Source organism: Anopheles gambiae, chromosome 3, assembly GCF_943734735.2.
Source record: "Anopheles gambiae chromosome 3, idAnoGambNW_F1_1, whole genome shotgun sequence".
In the NCBI taxonomy this organism is placed as follows: domain Eukaryota; kingdom Metazoa; phylum Arthropoda; class Insecta; order Diptera; family Culicidae; genus Anopheles; species Anopheles gambiae.
This window is the reverse complement of record NC_064602.1, coordinates 6,472,831-6,488,974: the sequence shown is the minus strand read 5'-3', so window position 1 is coordinate 6,488,974 and position 16,144 is coordinate 6,472,831. Positions and strand designations below refer to the sequence as shown.

At 46.4% G+C, this 16,144-nt stretch overlaps 1 protein-coding gene across 3 annotated transcripts in view; it reads left to right on the top strand.

Moving 5' to 3' along the window:
• Positions 1-2,659: 2,659 nt before the first annotated feature.
• The window catches only part of LOC1277782 (nucleolar protein 4-like), a 54,027-nt gene continuing 40,542 nt past the window's right edge, over positions 2,660-16,144 (top strand). For all 3 annotated transcript variants that reach the window (XM_061662503.1, XM_061662504.1, XM_061662502.1), the window contains exons 1-5: positions 2,660-7,545; positions 8,167-8,320; positions 8,473-8,573; positions 8,645-8,770; positions 8,850-9,482. In XM_061662503.1, coding sequence (XP_061518487.1) covers positions 6,859-7,545; positions 8,167-8,320; positions 8,473-8,573; positions 8,645-8,770; positions 8,850-9,482 — 1,701 coding nt within the window. In that variant the 5' untranslated portion in view covers positions 2,660-6,858. The remainder of the gene's footprint in view (positions 7,546-8,166; positions 8,321-8,472; positions 8,574-8,644; positions 8,771-8,849; positions 9,483-16,144) is intronic.

The window sequence follows — 16,144 nt, the reverse complement described above, 5'->3', positions numbered from 1 at the left end:
GTGAAACGGTCCGCGAGCCGCAACACTTGCTCGACACGAAGTCAGCTTCGGACAGGCTGCGAAGTGCCCGAAGTTAGCGGGCGCGCGCACACACACACGATCCAAGCAAGCTGCACAGGTTGGAAAGGGAAAGACCTATACGCAGCAGCACACTTGCGTTCGGGGTGTGCGTACACTGTTTTGCACAACAACAGGGTGCAAAAGTAGTGTGTGCAAAGCCGGGAGGGAAATAGTACATTCAGTAAGTGCAAGAGCATTTAATTAAGAAATTGTTCTCTTTTCTCGAACGTTTTCCATATTTTGCAATGTTTGCTAGGGTGTTATTACAATTCTTTAAATTAACTACATAAAACTGCATGCTATGTACATCTCTGGGTTTTTTTTTCACAGATAAAGCTGTTATCTTATTTATTTATAACGATCGCAACGATCTGACACTGGTTCTAGTGACTAGACCCCATGGCAAAGGGTGTCATAATCGGATGCAATTAAACATATCAACGAACACACTGCCACATACACACACATGAGGCAACCTTCATATCTTGACCCTTATCTACACGTGCGGGTGCAAGTGCCGCCGGACGACAGATCTTCCACACGGTCCGAAGATCTGATTAAAGTCAATTAAGCGTTGATCTTAGAATCTTGCGTTGACAATTGGGCGCGGGGCCCGTGTGTCGTGAGACAAAAACAATTAAATTTCATCAATTAACGAGGTGCTTCCTCTGGAGTCGAAGTTGAATGTTGTTAAATTGCCCCCTTTTGAGATGTCCTAATTTGTTTACGCGCATGATATTGTTTGCGACATGAGCTGGAATCTGTTTGGCATTAAATTATTGTTTGTTTTGCTTTACAGATATTTACATTTGTATTTTTCACGAATTTTAGACTAACGCTGCTAAACCTATCAATCATGCGTATCGGTGGGTTTTCGAGTGTATAACTCTTAAATGTTCTCTTCGAAGAGGTTCTACACTCTTGCTATTATAACTCGCTGTGAAAGTTTACAACAAACGGTTCTTGTCACGACTAAATTGGTCGACCAGTGTCGACATAAAGAAATCTTATGTCGACTTGAGCAAATGTCGACTTGAGCGTTTGTCGAATTTCGGGTTTTTCGGTGTAATTTTTACAGAAAATGAGGATAATTGTACATTTATTTCATTATTAAACATACTCTATTCCTTAAATGCATCATTACTTATTTTCTAGTGAATTACATGACCAACAAATGCTGAAAGGTTTAGAATAAGGCAAATTATTAGCATCCTTCTGTTGTATTTTGGCGATAGAAATGCATCTATCTCCACCCCGCAGGCCTGTACTGAACGTATCAATCTAATGCACTGGTCCATAGGCAAATGCTTGCTACCAGAAGCAACTAGTTAGCAAGTCTAGTGTAAGCATCTTGTAAAAGTCTCAATATCAGGACGACGACGACGACGATGACGATGCTGCCAACGACCGGTAAGGTCCCCTCTGGCACATCCTCCCTACAGGAGGGTGCGTATAGGGCGAACGGTACAAAGCAGAGTGGACGCTGGTCAGCATTTTCGGGCTCTATTTTTCGGGAAAGGGGATGATGATGATGATGATGACGACGATGGTGATGCTGGTGGTAACACCAACCCAGAGGGGAGTAGCGTGTGTGAGTGTGCGTTCGTTCTTGTTTTTTGTTTTCGGCAAACTGCGGGCCGGACAGTCACAGAATCCAGTTTTTCCTCCATTCCATCCTTGAGCCTCATCTGGTCTGGTCATCTTCATCTTCATCGGGCATTGCGAGGAAAGATGCGAGCACGAGATGATGAGCGGGAGAAAGAGTTGCTTGCGGTGAGAAAGTTTCGCGGCACGAAAATTGGGGGAAAATGATGCATAAAACCAGTCCGCACCGTCGTCTCCGTCGGTTTCTGGACGGTTTCTGGTGTTATTAATTTTTCGGTGTGAACCAACGATGTGCAAGCAAGTTGCTTGATTTTACGACCGATTGGAACGAGTTTTTGGAGATTTTTTGTTCCTTCGGATTTCGTTTGGGAACGGCCATCCTCCACTGGATGTCCGGTTTGCAGGATCTGTGATCTGTTGATCTGTTCGGGATGTTGAGATGCTTTTTTTGGGTTATTGTTTTTTGCTACGAATGGGGCAGAATGTCCAAGCTTCGATGAACTTTGGCCGGTGATGGGTTTTGATTGTTTCTAGGAAACGATTCATCTTCTCCAACGGCTGTTTGAATCCTTTTTTGCTTGTATATGACTCGGAGATTAAACTCGGATCCTGTTTTTAAGTGGGAACAATTCCCGGAACTACTGGCTTGGACTGTGATACCTTGGGCGGTGAGGATAGCCGCTGTGGAGTTGACTGTCCGTGTAAGGGAGCAATTTACATTCGCATAACAGCCTGGATATTGGATATAACGACACTTTTGTTGGCGTGGAAAGGGAAACGGTTGTGAAATTTGGCGCTTTTTTCACGCAGTGTCTGATTCTTGTTTTGCGCCGTTAGGATCTTTAAACGGAATTCTTGTTTCGGATTTGGTGATCACATAAAAAAGCAGTGCGTTGAATGAACTTGAAATGGAATTTAAAATATATCCTGTTTTGGGATAGGAAATCGTGTTCCAAAATCTCAGATGGCATCTCAAAACAAACATGTTAAGTAATCTGTTTGAAAAGAAGGAAGGACACTCCTACAACGATTGCATTCGGTTTGGAGCATATAAGCATCTCTATTGTTTAGAATGAGAACTCTAAACATGAAGCGCATTTAAAAGCAGAGGAAAAAGGTTTTACTTAAGGTCGCTTTAGACCTTCTGTGAAAGTGAAAGAGAAATTTTGAGTTTTTCTGCCATATTTCAATAAATTATTATCAGAATATGGTTTATCGTACACCAAAAGAGAGGATATTCCATTCCCCAACTATTATTTGTGTGTAAAACATATTGAAATAATGAATAAAATACATTTCCTTGTGATTCCCCGTAGACCATTACCATTTACCGTGAACAAAGTGGGGAATCATAAGTATTTATTAATTATTAATTCAATATTCGGTTTATAGTCTAGATGCAAATGAATATCCTTTCTTTTCCGTGTACGATAAGCGATATTTTGATAATAATTTATTGAAATATAGCAGAAAATCCCGAAATTTCACGTTCAATTTCACTGGGGCTCTAGCGCGGGCTTTAAATGGAAGACAAAAAGGTGTAATATCCATAGATCTCGAGAAGAAACTTAAAGCAGTTAATCAGATTAATCAGACAAATTGATGAGCGTAAGCTATATACAGGCATATATAAAGCTAGAGGTAGGCCAAGACTGCAAAGCGGTTGTAGCGCCGGATAAGTAAGTAAGTAAGTAAGAAAGCTTATTTTGAATACGCATGTTTGTGCACCTTTATGAGGGCTTCAAAGCTTTTAATCGAGTATAAGCTCGCTCTACTTGTAATTACAAGCTAGTATCTGTTGCTGTTCAAAGACTCTCATTGTCCGCAAATCATTGTCCATTAGAGTTGTTGAGTTGAGCAGTGGTCCCGTGGTACAGTCCGCGACTAGCATGACTTAAAAACGTGCCCATTAACGTGGGAACGTGGGCTCAAGCCTAGAATGGACTGTCCCTTCTTTGGCTTGCTCTATTCTTTTAGTCCTTAATCTTCTGTGTTTAACAATTTGTGCTAATATGCCGAAAATATACATTACGATTTAATAAATCCTTGTTCCGAAAGATCATATGATTATTTGCAAAAGATCTAGGTTTATGGATGTCTAGACGTCTACCCATACTTGCAGCTTGCTGAACTCAAAATTGTAATTCAAAACAGACATGTTATAGGCTTTTAAAGAAAAAATATCTACCAAACATATAAATGTCTCAATGTCGATTAGAAATTTGATTTAATGAATCATTCATACAACGCATTATATCGTCTACTGATCCTGATGCGAGTCAATTATATGCTTTTGTATCGGTTTATTGAAATGAGATATTCACTCAATTAAATTAAAAACCAATGCCTTGAAGCTCACAAAATGTAAAGCCTTATAAAACTGTTGGCAATTCCTTGTATATTAACGATGCTATTGAATCTATTCCAAAACACGTTTATGATGCGGTTTAAAGCCACTGAAACCACCGTTCCAACAGCAACCAGTTTCGTCACACACCTAAACGCCCAGACAATGCCAACTATCCCTATCGAACGGTCATCGATACATCCTGCCAGCAGACCGTGAAATCTGGCCCAACAACTTAGTTGGAAGTAGAATGAAAGGAGGACCACAAACAAAAAATAGCTCCTTTCAGTGCGTTTAGAGAAGCGATTTAAATTTTAAACATCTGAATGAAGGAAGGCGAACAAAACCCGTTAACCAACAGACTAGAACGACTAGGAATCGAATCGAAAGCATTATTAGAGGAAGCATTCGCCGGCCCCCTTGCATTCCCACAAAGCGTAGCAGTGAGCAGTTTCCCCGTTTTGGAGGTCATGACATCGGAGTTCCCATCCGCAGCATCCTCTCTGCAGTCGCCATCCGGTTCCGGTAAACGGTTGCAGGAGTATGAGATGTATTGGTCGCTCTCTCTTTCTCATTCATGTCCTTTCGTGCTTTGGTCAGTTCTGGGGGTCCGGTTTGTCCGGCCGCTTGGTCAGCCCAGGACAACGCGACGTCCAGCTTCCAGGAGAAGACTCTTTTCGGCAAGACTACGGGCGCACCGAAAAAGCGAACCGGTTTCGGATGCTGCTGCTGTTTTGGCGTAATCTGAACGAAACGGCTTGAAAAATGCACCAACGACACTCTGGGAGTAGGAAGAGGGATGCTGGACGCGAGTGAATTTTCGACGCTAACCAGTTGGACCAGTTTCGTCGTGTTGTCGTCGTCGTGTTTTTGGACAAGCTTTTCGCTTGATGTCCTGGCAGAGACGGAACAACAGCTAGCCCGCCAAAAAACCCGTGTAGCATTCCATCGATTAGGAGGTTGCAACGACAGCTGTTGGCTGTTCTATTTTTGGAGCTCCAACACGTTTCAGCTCGCAAACTGTCAAGATCAAAGCAGCCCACGGGCAGCCGACATTTTGTAACGTAACAGGCCCTTTTCTTAGGACGTCCCATTTCATTGGGACGAAGAACCTCCTCTGGAGCACGCGGTACAAGGACCTTTTCGGTACGGAAATACGGCAGGCAGGTAGCGCACAGGCGGCACAAGGTAAGTGACGTATGCAAAAAAAAGGAAAAAAGGTCCAAAGTCGAAAAACGAACAAATTCCATCCTCTTCCATTCCGTCTCGTTCTCGCGCTCATTTGCATCCTGCCATTCTCTCACGCGTTCGATTGCGCTCAACACACCCGTGCTCAAAGTGTGTGAGACACCGGGAGAATGTGTGTGCGAGCGCTTGCTTTGATTGTGTTAATGTGCCACGTGCTCGGAAAATTGCGCAACTGGTATTTTTTTGTTGCGTATATTTTTTTCTTCTATATTTGCAAACACGCGCGCTCGCGCACACAGACACATAGGAAGGTGTGTTATTTGGAGTTGATATATATATGTGTGAGTGTGTGGGCTCGTTTCATTTCGGGAAAGGCATTGCAATGGCAGGACATTTGGCGTTTGGAAAAAGAGTTTCAGTTGACGGCTTTTAGCGTAGATGGCGATTGAAGAATGATATATTGTTTCAACATTTAAATGTATTTTCAATTTACTGTTAAAATTTATATATTTTTGTACGATTTTGGGAACAAGTTTGTAAATTCTTTTGCATTTTTTTGATTGTAAAATATTTGTTTATCAAGAAAAAAGGGTTTCAAAAGTGCTACATCAACATTTTACAGTATTGAAATCAATTTAAATCAATTTAAATGCTTTTTTATTAATTAAAAACTCATTTTCCAACAGCAAAACTTCAAACTTCATCTCTTTAAGGGCCAATATGCTTTAAACAGAACGCAAAACGCATAACTCTTTTACACGCTTGTAAATTTCTTTAGCCCTATTCCACCCCATTGCCCATGTCCTTTACCGTCCAATCAGCAAGCGGTCAGTCCGTGAGTCCCTATGTGTGTGAGTGTATGTGTGTTTTTTCGGGAAAGCAACGCGCGGCAAAACACACTCCTGCCCGAAAAAATATTGTCCAAACTCTTAACCGTCCAAAACCGGACCGACGACGGTAAGGTAAGGTGACGGTCTTTTTCGTGTGTTTCTTCCCTAGTTTCCCCCTTTTGACCGGTACTTGTGCTCCTTGTGCTACTTCGCTGCGCACAAGATCCTTTGCAAGAGATGCTGCAAGGAGGTCCTTGCGGAAGCGCCCAACTGGACGCGTAACGTCGATCGTCTCAAACGTTGCTGCCACAGTTTCCATTCTGGTGCCGTTGACTAAACACAGCTCAAGCTCGAGGCTCCTTCGGTGGCAACACGATTTTTCCATTATCATTTGTTTTGTTTAACATATTCCTTCATTTACTCTTGTTTGTCTATTAAAATATTTCATTTTTAAACACTTCTTTTTTTGTTTAAATTACCCCGATTGTTCGTACCGTGAATGTTTTGTGGTTTTGTTGTTAGTTTTGCTAGTGTTTCTTCTATTTTGTTCTAGTTTTTGGTGTTTGTGTGTAGTACTTTTACTTTCCTTACTCGTTTTGTTTTAAACGTTTGTGATCTTTTAATCGTGTTTTCAACCTCTTTACTCAACCGGTGTTTGTAGTCGTTCTGTGTGTGTCGGTTTGATCGTGTGTTAATTGGTTTATCCTTAAGTTTGTGGCATGCGGTTGTTGTTTTGTTAGCTAGTGGGTTGAGTTTCTTCCTTGAAACGCACGACCAGTTTTGTTTTTTGGAAAAGCATTAGCAATAGGCAAATTAGCTGTGTGTGTGATGGATGCACAAGATTCACAGGTGCTGCGTACCATCGATCCATCGGGGCAGTGCCCGAAGCCGAAGGAGTCTCCGGCGCCCGGCCCACCGGTGGCGACCCGTGGACGACCGGTACGCTCCCTGGAGGGTAGAAGTGTGTCACGCAAACGGCGGCGTTTATCGCGCTCATCCTCCAGCTCTTCGACGGCGTCGTCCTTGGCCAAGGTCAGCCGGCTCGGCGGCGGTGGCCGCCGGGACACGTCCGACCTGGATGCCGGGTACGAGAACGACGCCGACGACGATGACGACGACGAAGATGAGGATGAGGAGGATGAGGAGGATGAGGAAGAGGAAGAGCTGAAAGGCGATGAGGACGCAACGGGATGTGAGGAAGAGGACAAAGGCGGCATAAAACCAGAGCAGCACGTATTCCCCACGGACGCGCCATCCCTCCAGAACGCTCCCGGTGTTGGTGTGCGTGCGTCGGCGTCTGGCCCTGACGGTGGTTGCGGTGAGAAAAATGGTGAAAAATCCACACCAAGCGAAACAGCTGATTTGAATGCGCCACGACAGCAGCGGCAGCACCAACACCAGCAACATCCGGCCAACTACCAACACTATCACCAGCAGCAGCAACTCCCACACCAGCAGCTACGTCACGGCAAGCGGCTAGCCAAATACGACTACACACGTGATCAGATGTTTGAAGTAAATAGACCCGAAGTTTTCCAACCAACCGTCATATTCCCATCCATCCAGCTCGCATGCAAACCGTGTCCGATTTTCCAACACCCGCAAACGATTATTTGAGGTTTTTCCGACCCGCTCTCACGATAAGAGCGCACACACTGACACAAGCGAACGCGCACGTAGCGCACTGTCGCGCTCTCTTTTTCTCGTGCACTATCTCTCCCACTCATTCCTTCTCGGTGGAAAAACAACAAACTGGAAACTTTTCGCTCTCTGCGACTACTTCGATCGGCGGTATCTCTTTCTCGGGCATAAAGAAACCCTTGGCAACCCCTTGCATTTTCTCACGCGTGTTTTTCTCGCGCAGCTCTTGCTCCGCGAATTTTGTATGCAACAGACGTTTTCTGTGTTTGTTGGTTGTTTCTTTTACTACTTTCACTGGAACAATTTGCCCCCTTTTGCCGTGATGTCCCTCACCTCTCTCTCCGTGGAATTTCGTGTGGAAATTCATTCATGTCGTAATTCATTCATCTCACCACACTTGTGATGTGTGACGTGTTGGTATAACCTTCTTTTTGTTTTTCTTTTTTTTCCTCCTTTTCTTTACATAAACACCATTTTGCTGGGCTGCATGAGTAGATATTTCAACCATGGGTTATACGTACGTACGGCGATCGGGCCAAGACGAAGACGATTACGCTGAAGAAGCAGGCCCGTATCATCAAGACGCTGCGCGGGCTGGAGATGAACAATCCGGACAGCTCCAAATTTCGATTCTGGGTGAAAACGAAGGGTAAGGTTCGGTGCTAGTGTACCATAGATGGCGCTAACTATAGCTGTCATTGTGACAGCTATGAAGTAGATTAGTAAACAGGCCAGATTATTGCAGCATTGCATGAGATTAATTTTGAAAATAACTGATTCTAATTCGATTTCATGCTGAAGGGTTCACCACCTCCAAGCCGGGAGACTTTCAGGACATGTTTACTCATCAGAATATCCCCGAAAACGATGGCTGCATGCTGTACGCTCCCAGTGGTGGCTTGGTAAGAATGCTTCGAATTCGCTGAACGTCCCAAAACTCAAAAGGCATTTCCCCGTTCCGCTGTCCTTACAGGAACCTGGCCAGCCGTACAAGAAGGTGGCCGTTGTGGAGAACTTTTTCGACATCATCTATGGCGTACATGTGTCGCTCGGTAGCCGCGCGACCAGACATGCCGGTCAGAAGCGAACCTACCGTACGGTGCGTAGAATGTGCAAAGAGCATTGAAATGTGCGTCAAGAACAACCAAGAACTATTGAACTAGCTTGCACTTTTACAGATTACAGAAACGTACGCCTTTTTACCGCGGGAAGCCGTCACCAAGTTCCTGTCACTGTGCAGTCAGTGCTCCAAGCTTACCACCAAGGTGTACCTGTCAAAATCCGAGCCCAGGATGGAGCCACGCAACGACGACACGGTGCCGCCGAGTGAACGAATCCCCCGACCGAGCGAGGACGCGGCATTGCAGTGTAGCAAAACCACCGACCGAAGCCAATCCTCCCTTCGGTACTACGAGCTGCTGAAGAATCTGTACGAAAATGGCAAATCTAACCGATTGCGCAGTGGTGGAGCTGTGACACCGGCACAGCTAACCACAGACGATGTGGAGAACGGGAAGCCCCAGATCGTGCGGGCTGTGTCGCGACCCAACAGTGCCGTTAGTGAAGTGTTGTCTAGTGATCGAGCAGCAGCAGCAGCAGGTGGTGGTGGTAATGAGCTCAGTGTTACAGTGTGTGCAAGTGAACGGAACGGATCGCGGGAACATCTTCCGGCGGTGGGATTAAACAATAATAACCGCAGTGAAAAAGGTGACGACGGGAAGCGACGACGACGCCGTACCGTACCCATCGCCGCGACGTACCTGGACGTGACGAGAAGCTTCGGGCTGGCGGACGACGATGCGTTGAATGTGGTGAGTCTGTTCTACTACTTCTATGGGTATTTCAGTATGGAACGCCTTTACAGTGGGAGGCAGAAGCGGATGATGTGCCATTGCCACCGTTGCCATGGAGACGGAGCGCATTGCGAGTGATTGTTAAGCTCGAATGCTTACAAGTAGCATACATTTAGGCGCTGGCTGTTTGTCGCCTTTTAATCTTGTTATGATTAATAAGCTCCATATGGATCAATTTTCCACATAATTTTATTTAAAATATAAATGTTTTTTAATGATTTTGTATCAACTTTATCTTTGATAGTAGTTTTATTGATTCTAAATTTCTATTTAATCCTTAAACATATTATTTCATTCTATAACTTACATTAAAAACTATTATCATACTCCATCATTCATCATCTCCGTTGCGAAATCGTCCATTTTCTTTTGGGCCGCTCCCAATCATAATATTCGTGGTGAACCTTCCCTTCAGGGCACAAGACCTTTGTGTCGTCGTGACCCTCCTTGGAAAAAGGTGTCTTCAGCGAGCTCAAGAAGCAATCGATGGTTAGAAAAGAATAATACGAACCCCACGTTTGCGTCCAAGAGGTCGGCTTCAAAAGGGTCGCAGGTAACCGACCCCGTGATGCAAACCCTCCTGCCAATCACAACTGTGGTAAGGCAGCTCTGGTACGGTGGCCTGTACTGTAAGAGGGAAGGCGCTCGAATCAGGACATCGGGACTGTTTGCGCGATATTCGGCCCGAGATTGGTGGGCCAATTAAGGCGTCTCCGAGGGCAAATTAGAGGGTAATTGGTAATGTGTGAAAAGGGCACCATGCGATGGGATTTTGGGACGGTTTTGCGGGAGGAGTGGAAGGGCTTCATTATATCCCTCTGGTGTGTTATAGTGTATAGCAAACTAATTTGTGCCGGTTTTAATGGGTTTCTTATGGCCCCAGAAGCTGGCTATATTTTAGTAGACCGCAAACGTGTCGCAGGATTCATATTTTTGGTCAGTCATATTCACCTCGCCTCGCCACACTCATCACAACCAAAAAGGGCGTTCATTTTTCATGACTATTATTTTCCATCTTACTTGCTTCGCACCGACGCTTCACTCTACTAAGAAGGAGTTAATTTCTCTTACTCCCTCCATTACACTCCCAAGAGATCATCGAAAAGACTGGCGGCGAATGGGGCAGACGGATGGGCTTTCGGGTTCGATTAAAATGAAACACCATCCAGGGGAGTGAGAGACGGGACTGAAAACTTTTCCCAATATAAGAACGTTGCTCGCTTCCTCTTTACCTCTTTTCTTTCGTTTGGAAAAATTGGAAAGTTTGAAGCGCTGAGAGGTGGTTCATCCATCCACCGAGCGAGTAAAGCGTTGTCTAGGGCGCCTGTGTCAGTGTCGTCAGAAGCGTCACCAGGCGTTCCCTCCGCGTGTTTCTTAGATGGAGAGCAATATTACGCTACCCTCACAGCGTACATACACACACAGAGACACATACAGGCCATTCCCTCGTTCCCTTTCGCCGGAAGGAGCGATGGCATGTTGGCGGTTCGGCCTGAGAGGAGATGCTTCAGGAGTACATAACGTACTCCCCGCAAGCTCGGGAATGGGAATTCGACGCATTCTGTAGAAGCATCAAGCATGGTGGTACGCGTTTCGAGGGGCCCTATTTAGCTCAGCGCTGCTGATATGCTGTATGTACGTCTTCCACACACACACACACCCATACCCACCGCTCTTCCCTGTCCTGCAAGACAGGTTTGGTGAAAAGCGGGAGCAGCAAATCTCTAAACCCTCCCTTCTGCAAGGAGCCCCAGGATGCCGAGAGAAATGGTTTGACGTTTCGGTGCTGGTCTGGTGGGGATGGGACAAGGCGTCTTGAAGAAGGCGTCGGAATCGGACCAGACTCGGTCCCCGTCCCAACAGCCCACCCCCAGCGCTGGTAGCATCGAGGGAAGGCATTAGAAGCGGGGGCAAACATCTTCGCATCTCTGAAGATCCCTTGCCGGCACCTTGCCTCGGTTGAAAGGTTTTTCGGTTGAGTTTTCCCCTTCTCCCCCTCTCCCCACACATCATACTGTGCCGCCTGCTGTCTATCCACGTTAGCGTGTCGTACCTTGGCTCTTTCCAACTCACCCACAACCCTCACAACCGGGGAGTGAAATTCTTTTGCAAAGAAGATTCGTTTTTCTTACGTTCACTTCCCTGGTTCCTGGTTCCCCGAGTTGAGAAGGGTCTACCGAGACAGAGAACTCAGTCAAGGAGGAGGAGGGGGAAGGGTTCAGTTCAGCTCCGAATATCTCGTGCTTGATCGAATCTTTGAGAGAGGAATATATTGAAAATGCAAGGGTGAGGGTTTACCATCCCGTGTTCGACCGATGGACACAAATGGGTTGGAACGCTTTCTGAGTTTGGCTGGGATGGAAGAAGGGCCTGAAAGAGTGTATCACAGGATAGCAGCGTGTGGAGAGTGGAAAAATAATAATTTTTAAGTATTTTTTCCCCGTTCATTGCTTTGCCCGTTTTCATCAGGAAAGGTATTTCCGTTAACTGTCTCTCTCTCTCTCTCTCTCTCTCTCTCTCTCTCTCTTACTGTGTTGTTCCATTACTTTTACCTTGGGCCATGTGCGTCCCTTCTTTGCGTGCAACGCCTTCGAGGGGCAACAGTATAGAGAGGGTGGGAGGTTTTTTTAATGGCACAGGGGTAGGGTGGGAGCGTTCATTCCACCTCCGAAAACAGCATCATCGGATGGAAAGGATTGTGCAGTCAAGCGCGTGAATGCTTGCTGGCATTTTCCAATCTGTTTGCCTGACAACCTGACCAAGGAAGAGGGTAGGGAGGGGGAATACAGGAGGAATAAATGATAAAACGGTGGGTCTTTAACCCCCCCCCCCCCCCCATGTGTTTGGGCCAAATGCATCAGCATGGCAGTTGATCACGCTAATCCACGGTTTGATAGAACGAGAGTGGAAGAAAAATGCCATGTATAACAAACAGTTTGACACATGCTGTATAACAGCTTGTAATCTGTTATAAAGATGTGTCAAAGGTCAGCATGTTTTTTTTAATTGAAGTTGTTTTTTTGTATTCAAATCATTTAATTTTAGTGTTTAAAATGAGGGGAATACTGTTATACGTGTATTACTAAAATCATGTAGAAGAGTTTTTGATAGTTTATCTCGTAATAGTGGTTTTCAATGCATTTTTAAGCAGAATTAGTGTACTTATAACTGTTATACACTCTGTACGGAACAGAATAACAGTGTATAACAGTTTAATATTGAATACATTGTTTCTGATTCTGATTCTCGTCGACTTCACTATAACATAGGTAGAAAATACATCTTTCTACAACACACAGAGTATCTTAAAACATTCCCATCCCCTTTTAAGAAGCTCATAAATCCACTCCCAATCGAAAAACAACACACCTCCACGCCTACTCCTGCCACGTGACTGCCGAGCCAAAGCCGACGATTTTCCTTCGCCGGTCCGCAGGTCGAGAGACAGGTCATCCGTTAATGAAAAATATTTTTCTCGATCGTACACCATTATTGTCGGTATCGATTTTCCCATTCCCTTGCCGATTGCCTTGGCTGCTTGAGAGGATTGGCTACTCCCAATTTCCCAGTCCCTCTCTCTCCCTCTCTTTCACGGTCCAGAACTGTTTCTTTGTCTTAAGAACGAAGGCGCATTGGCACAGGGAAAACACAAAAAAGGAAGGAAAGGAACAAACTTTTTTCTTGCCTTCTCCCCCCTGTTCGAGGTATTTTCGAAAAGCCAAAAAGTTCGTTCTCCATTCTTTTTCGATTGCCAACCCCCGAGGAGGAGGGATGGTGTGTCCCTTCCCAACCCTGCTGTGTGTTCACAGAACCTTGCGATGAATCTTTTAATGTGGGGGAGCAGGGAGGATATGAAAGGAAGATGGACCTGAAATGCTTCTCAACGCCAACGCCGAATGAGCTGAAAATGAAGATCCGGACGATGAGTTTTCTTGCCCGTGAACCAAAGGCCTGGCGACTCAAGGCGACAGTGATCTTGTCCTCCTCCTTTTGAGTCGTCTTTATATGGGCGGTTGGGGGGCACTGTTTTTTTTTTTGGTTTCACTCGTTCGTTTTGCTAGCTGCCCTGTGCTGAACGTTGTGGAGGGGACAACCAAAACCGAGACCGAGTGTGGCCTCGAGGCGATGCGGGAAGAGGGAAAAATATAGAAACGCAACATAAAAGCTTCAATCCCCCTCCCTCCCTCCCTCCGAGTGGTCAGGACATCTTTTTTTGATAAAGAAAACCAGGATTGAACAGGCGGAGAGTCGATGAAGGGTCTAAAGGCTGCAAAAGGGGGAGAAAACCCCACTCCGCAAGCATACTGGCGATGGCCATCTTCACAGTAAAAATAAGAAACCCCCAAGGTTTCAGTTCCTTTCCTTCCCAAAAAAGTCGGGCACCGTTTTGAAGACATCAGAACCAACGCTCCTTGGGATGGGGCTGTATGTCCTCGCATGTCCAAGCCCGACCACGCTCAAAAGATGGGGTTCGTTTTTAGTCAAAAGGACAAAGGTGTGTGTGTGAGAGGAAGAGAGAGAGAGAGAGAGAGGGCGACGAAATCGGATGTCCCCTTGTAGCCATCGGCAAGGATTTTGTCGACTGCAAATGGGGCGGACGAAGAGGGGTACGTTTTTGGGAAAAGGAACACCCAACCTCCAAACCCACAAGGGGAAGACGGAGAATGGGAGAGAAGGTAAAGGATGGGCAGAAGGCATTAGAACATGCATCTCATCGTATCCCGTCCCGTCAAATGTTTCTCCCTTTCCCTTTTACACTCAACGCTTCACTTCACCCCTTTCTCCCCCCCCCCTCCCACCTTCCTTTCGTCCCGGTTCGCCCACCCGAACAGCTCGAAGAGTCAAAGAAGGTACACTGGACTGACCAGTCGACCGGGAATGGAACGGATGGAGGGGGGAAGCGCACTGGCAAGGATCACATTTTCCTGTGAATATCCTATCCCATGAAGCACAAGGGGAGATGAAGCGTGTGGTGACGAGGGGAGGTGTATCTGCAGCCACCCACAAACTCCTTAATCTTAAGCAGAGTCTTCCGTTTTCCTTGAAATCCTCGCTATTCACGTCTCCTTCCCTGGCCCTCCTTCCCGAGTTCCAGTTTGTCTTGGAATGTTTGATCCCTGCGTAGGGTGGAGAGGATGGGGAGGAGTGGACTTTCATTCTGCCAGTGGGATGCAACCCCCCCACTCCCCCCCAACAAACGCGACTGGAGCTGGGAACAGGGGACTGGAGTTTGGGTGAACGTTTCATCCGGACCGACCGGACCACCCCCAAAAAGCATCCCAGCATATCCACTCGAGCGTCCCACCCTTCTAAAGAAGCCACCCACTACTATGGTCGACCGCATGAAAACCACCTTCCGCCCTGTTTCAACCCCCCCCCCCCCCCCCCCAATAGCCACAATTTGCCCAAGAAGAAGGACGCTGGAGGACTTTGGACAAGCAAGATATGCATTGCGTACGTGTGTGTGTGTGCGTGTATGTGTCTGTATGTGTGCTTCGATTTTCTTCTTGATGTTTCTTCCCTTTCCATCCTTCACACCCACCACCCCCAGATGGGGTGGTTTTGGATTTGGGAGTGCTGATGTTGGTGGTCAGATTGTGCTGACCGTGTATGTGTGTGTGCGTTTGGTGCAAGAAAAGCAAGGAGACACACACACACCCCCTGTTCAGGTGGGTGAACCTAGTGGAGGTGTAATGTAGCCGCTTCTGTGCCTGTGCCTGTGTGTGTGTGAGTGTGTAGACTGTTTGTGCTCCTCACAAGAAAATGCCTCCCCCTAATCATCTCAAACTGCACCCAACCACCCACTGTGGGTTGAATTTCTTGGGAGCTCCGAATGGGATGGGCTTCAGACACGCACACACACACTCACACACTGCAGGAACACAGTTCCACCCACCCACTTTAAGCTCCCTTTAGCTCCAAAAGAGGGGGGAGTTGCTCCCTGAAAGCCTCCCAGAAATATGACCCATTCCAGGGAGCGGCCGAAAAAGGGGGGGAAGAAGGTGAAAACGGGGTACCGGAAAGAGACCGGTAGCTATCGGTTGGCCAGTACAAACGTGCATTCCCCATTCCCAGTTTGGTACCCCCGTTGTTCTATTATCCCCAATGGGGAGGAGCCTAAAACGGGACTCTCGCTGTTCCTCACACCTTCGATTCGAGGAGGAGGAGGTTGACTGGGCACCCTGAAGGCTCCCACATGTGGTCATTCTTCACAAAAAAACACCCACATTCGTACCGTTTCCCAGTGTCCACTTTGCTTGCGAAGATGCGGAGTTTTGTCCCCTCATCGCACAGACTACTCCATTCTCCCAAGGGGACACGTCCTGGTGCACGATACAAGAAGCGTCTTATTATATAAATGATTTTCTTAGAAACTGAATCTTTCCACCCCATCCTTGGCATGCCACGGGTCAGGAAGAGGAACGTCTGTCGGAAGTGTGTACGGATATGTGTGTGTGTTGGGACGGTTTAGGTATAGCAAGACCGGAAATCAAGAAACGAAACGATGTCTAACCTCCCCATTTCTGAAAATCCATCGGTGAATCCTTCGGTATAAGAAGATGGGAAAAAACAGGTCCTCCTTCTCCTTCTACTGATGATGTCTTGAAAGTATCTCACCT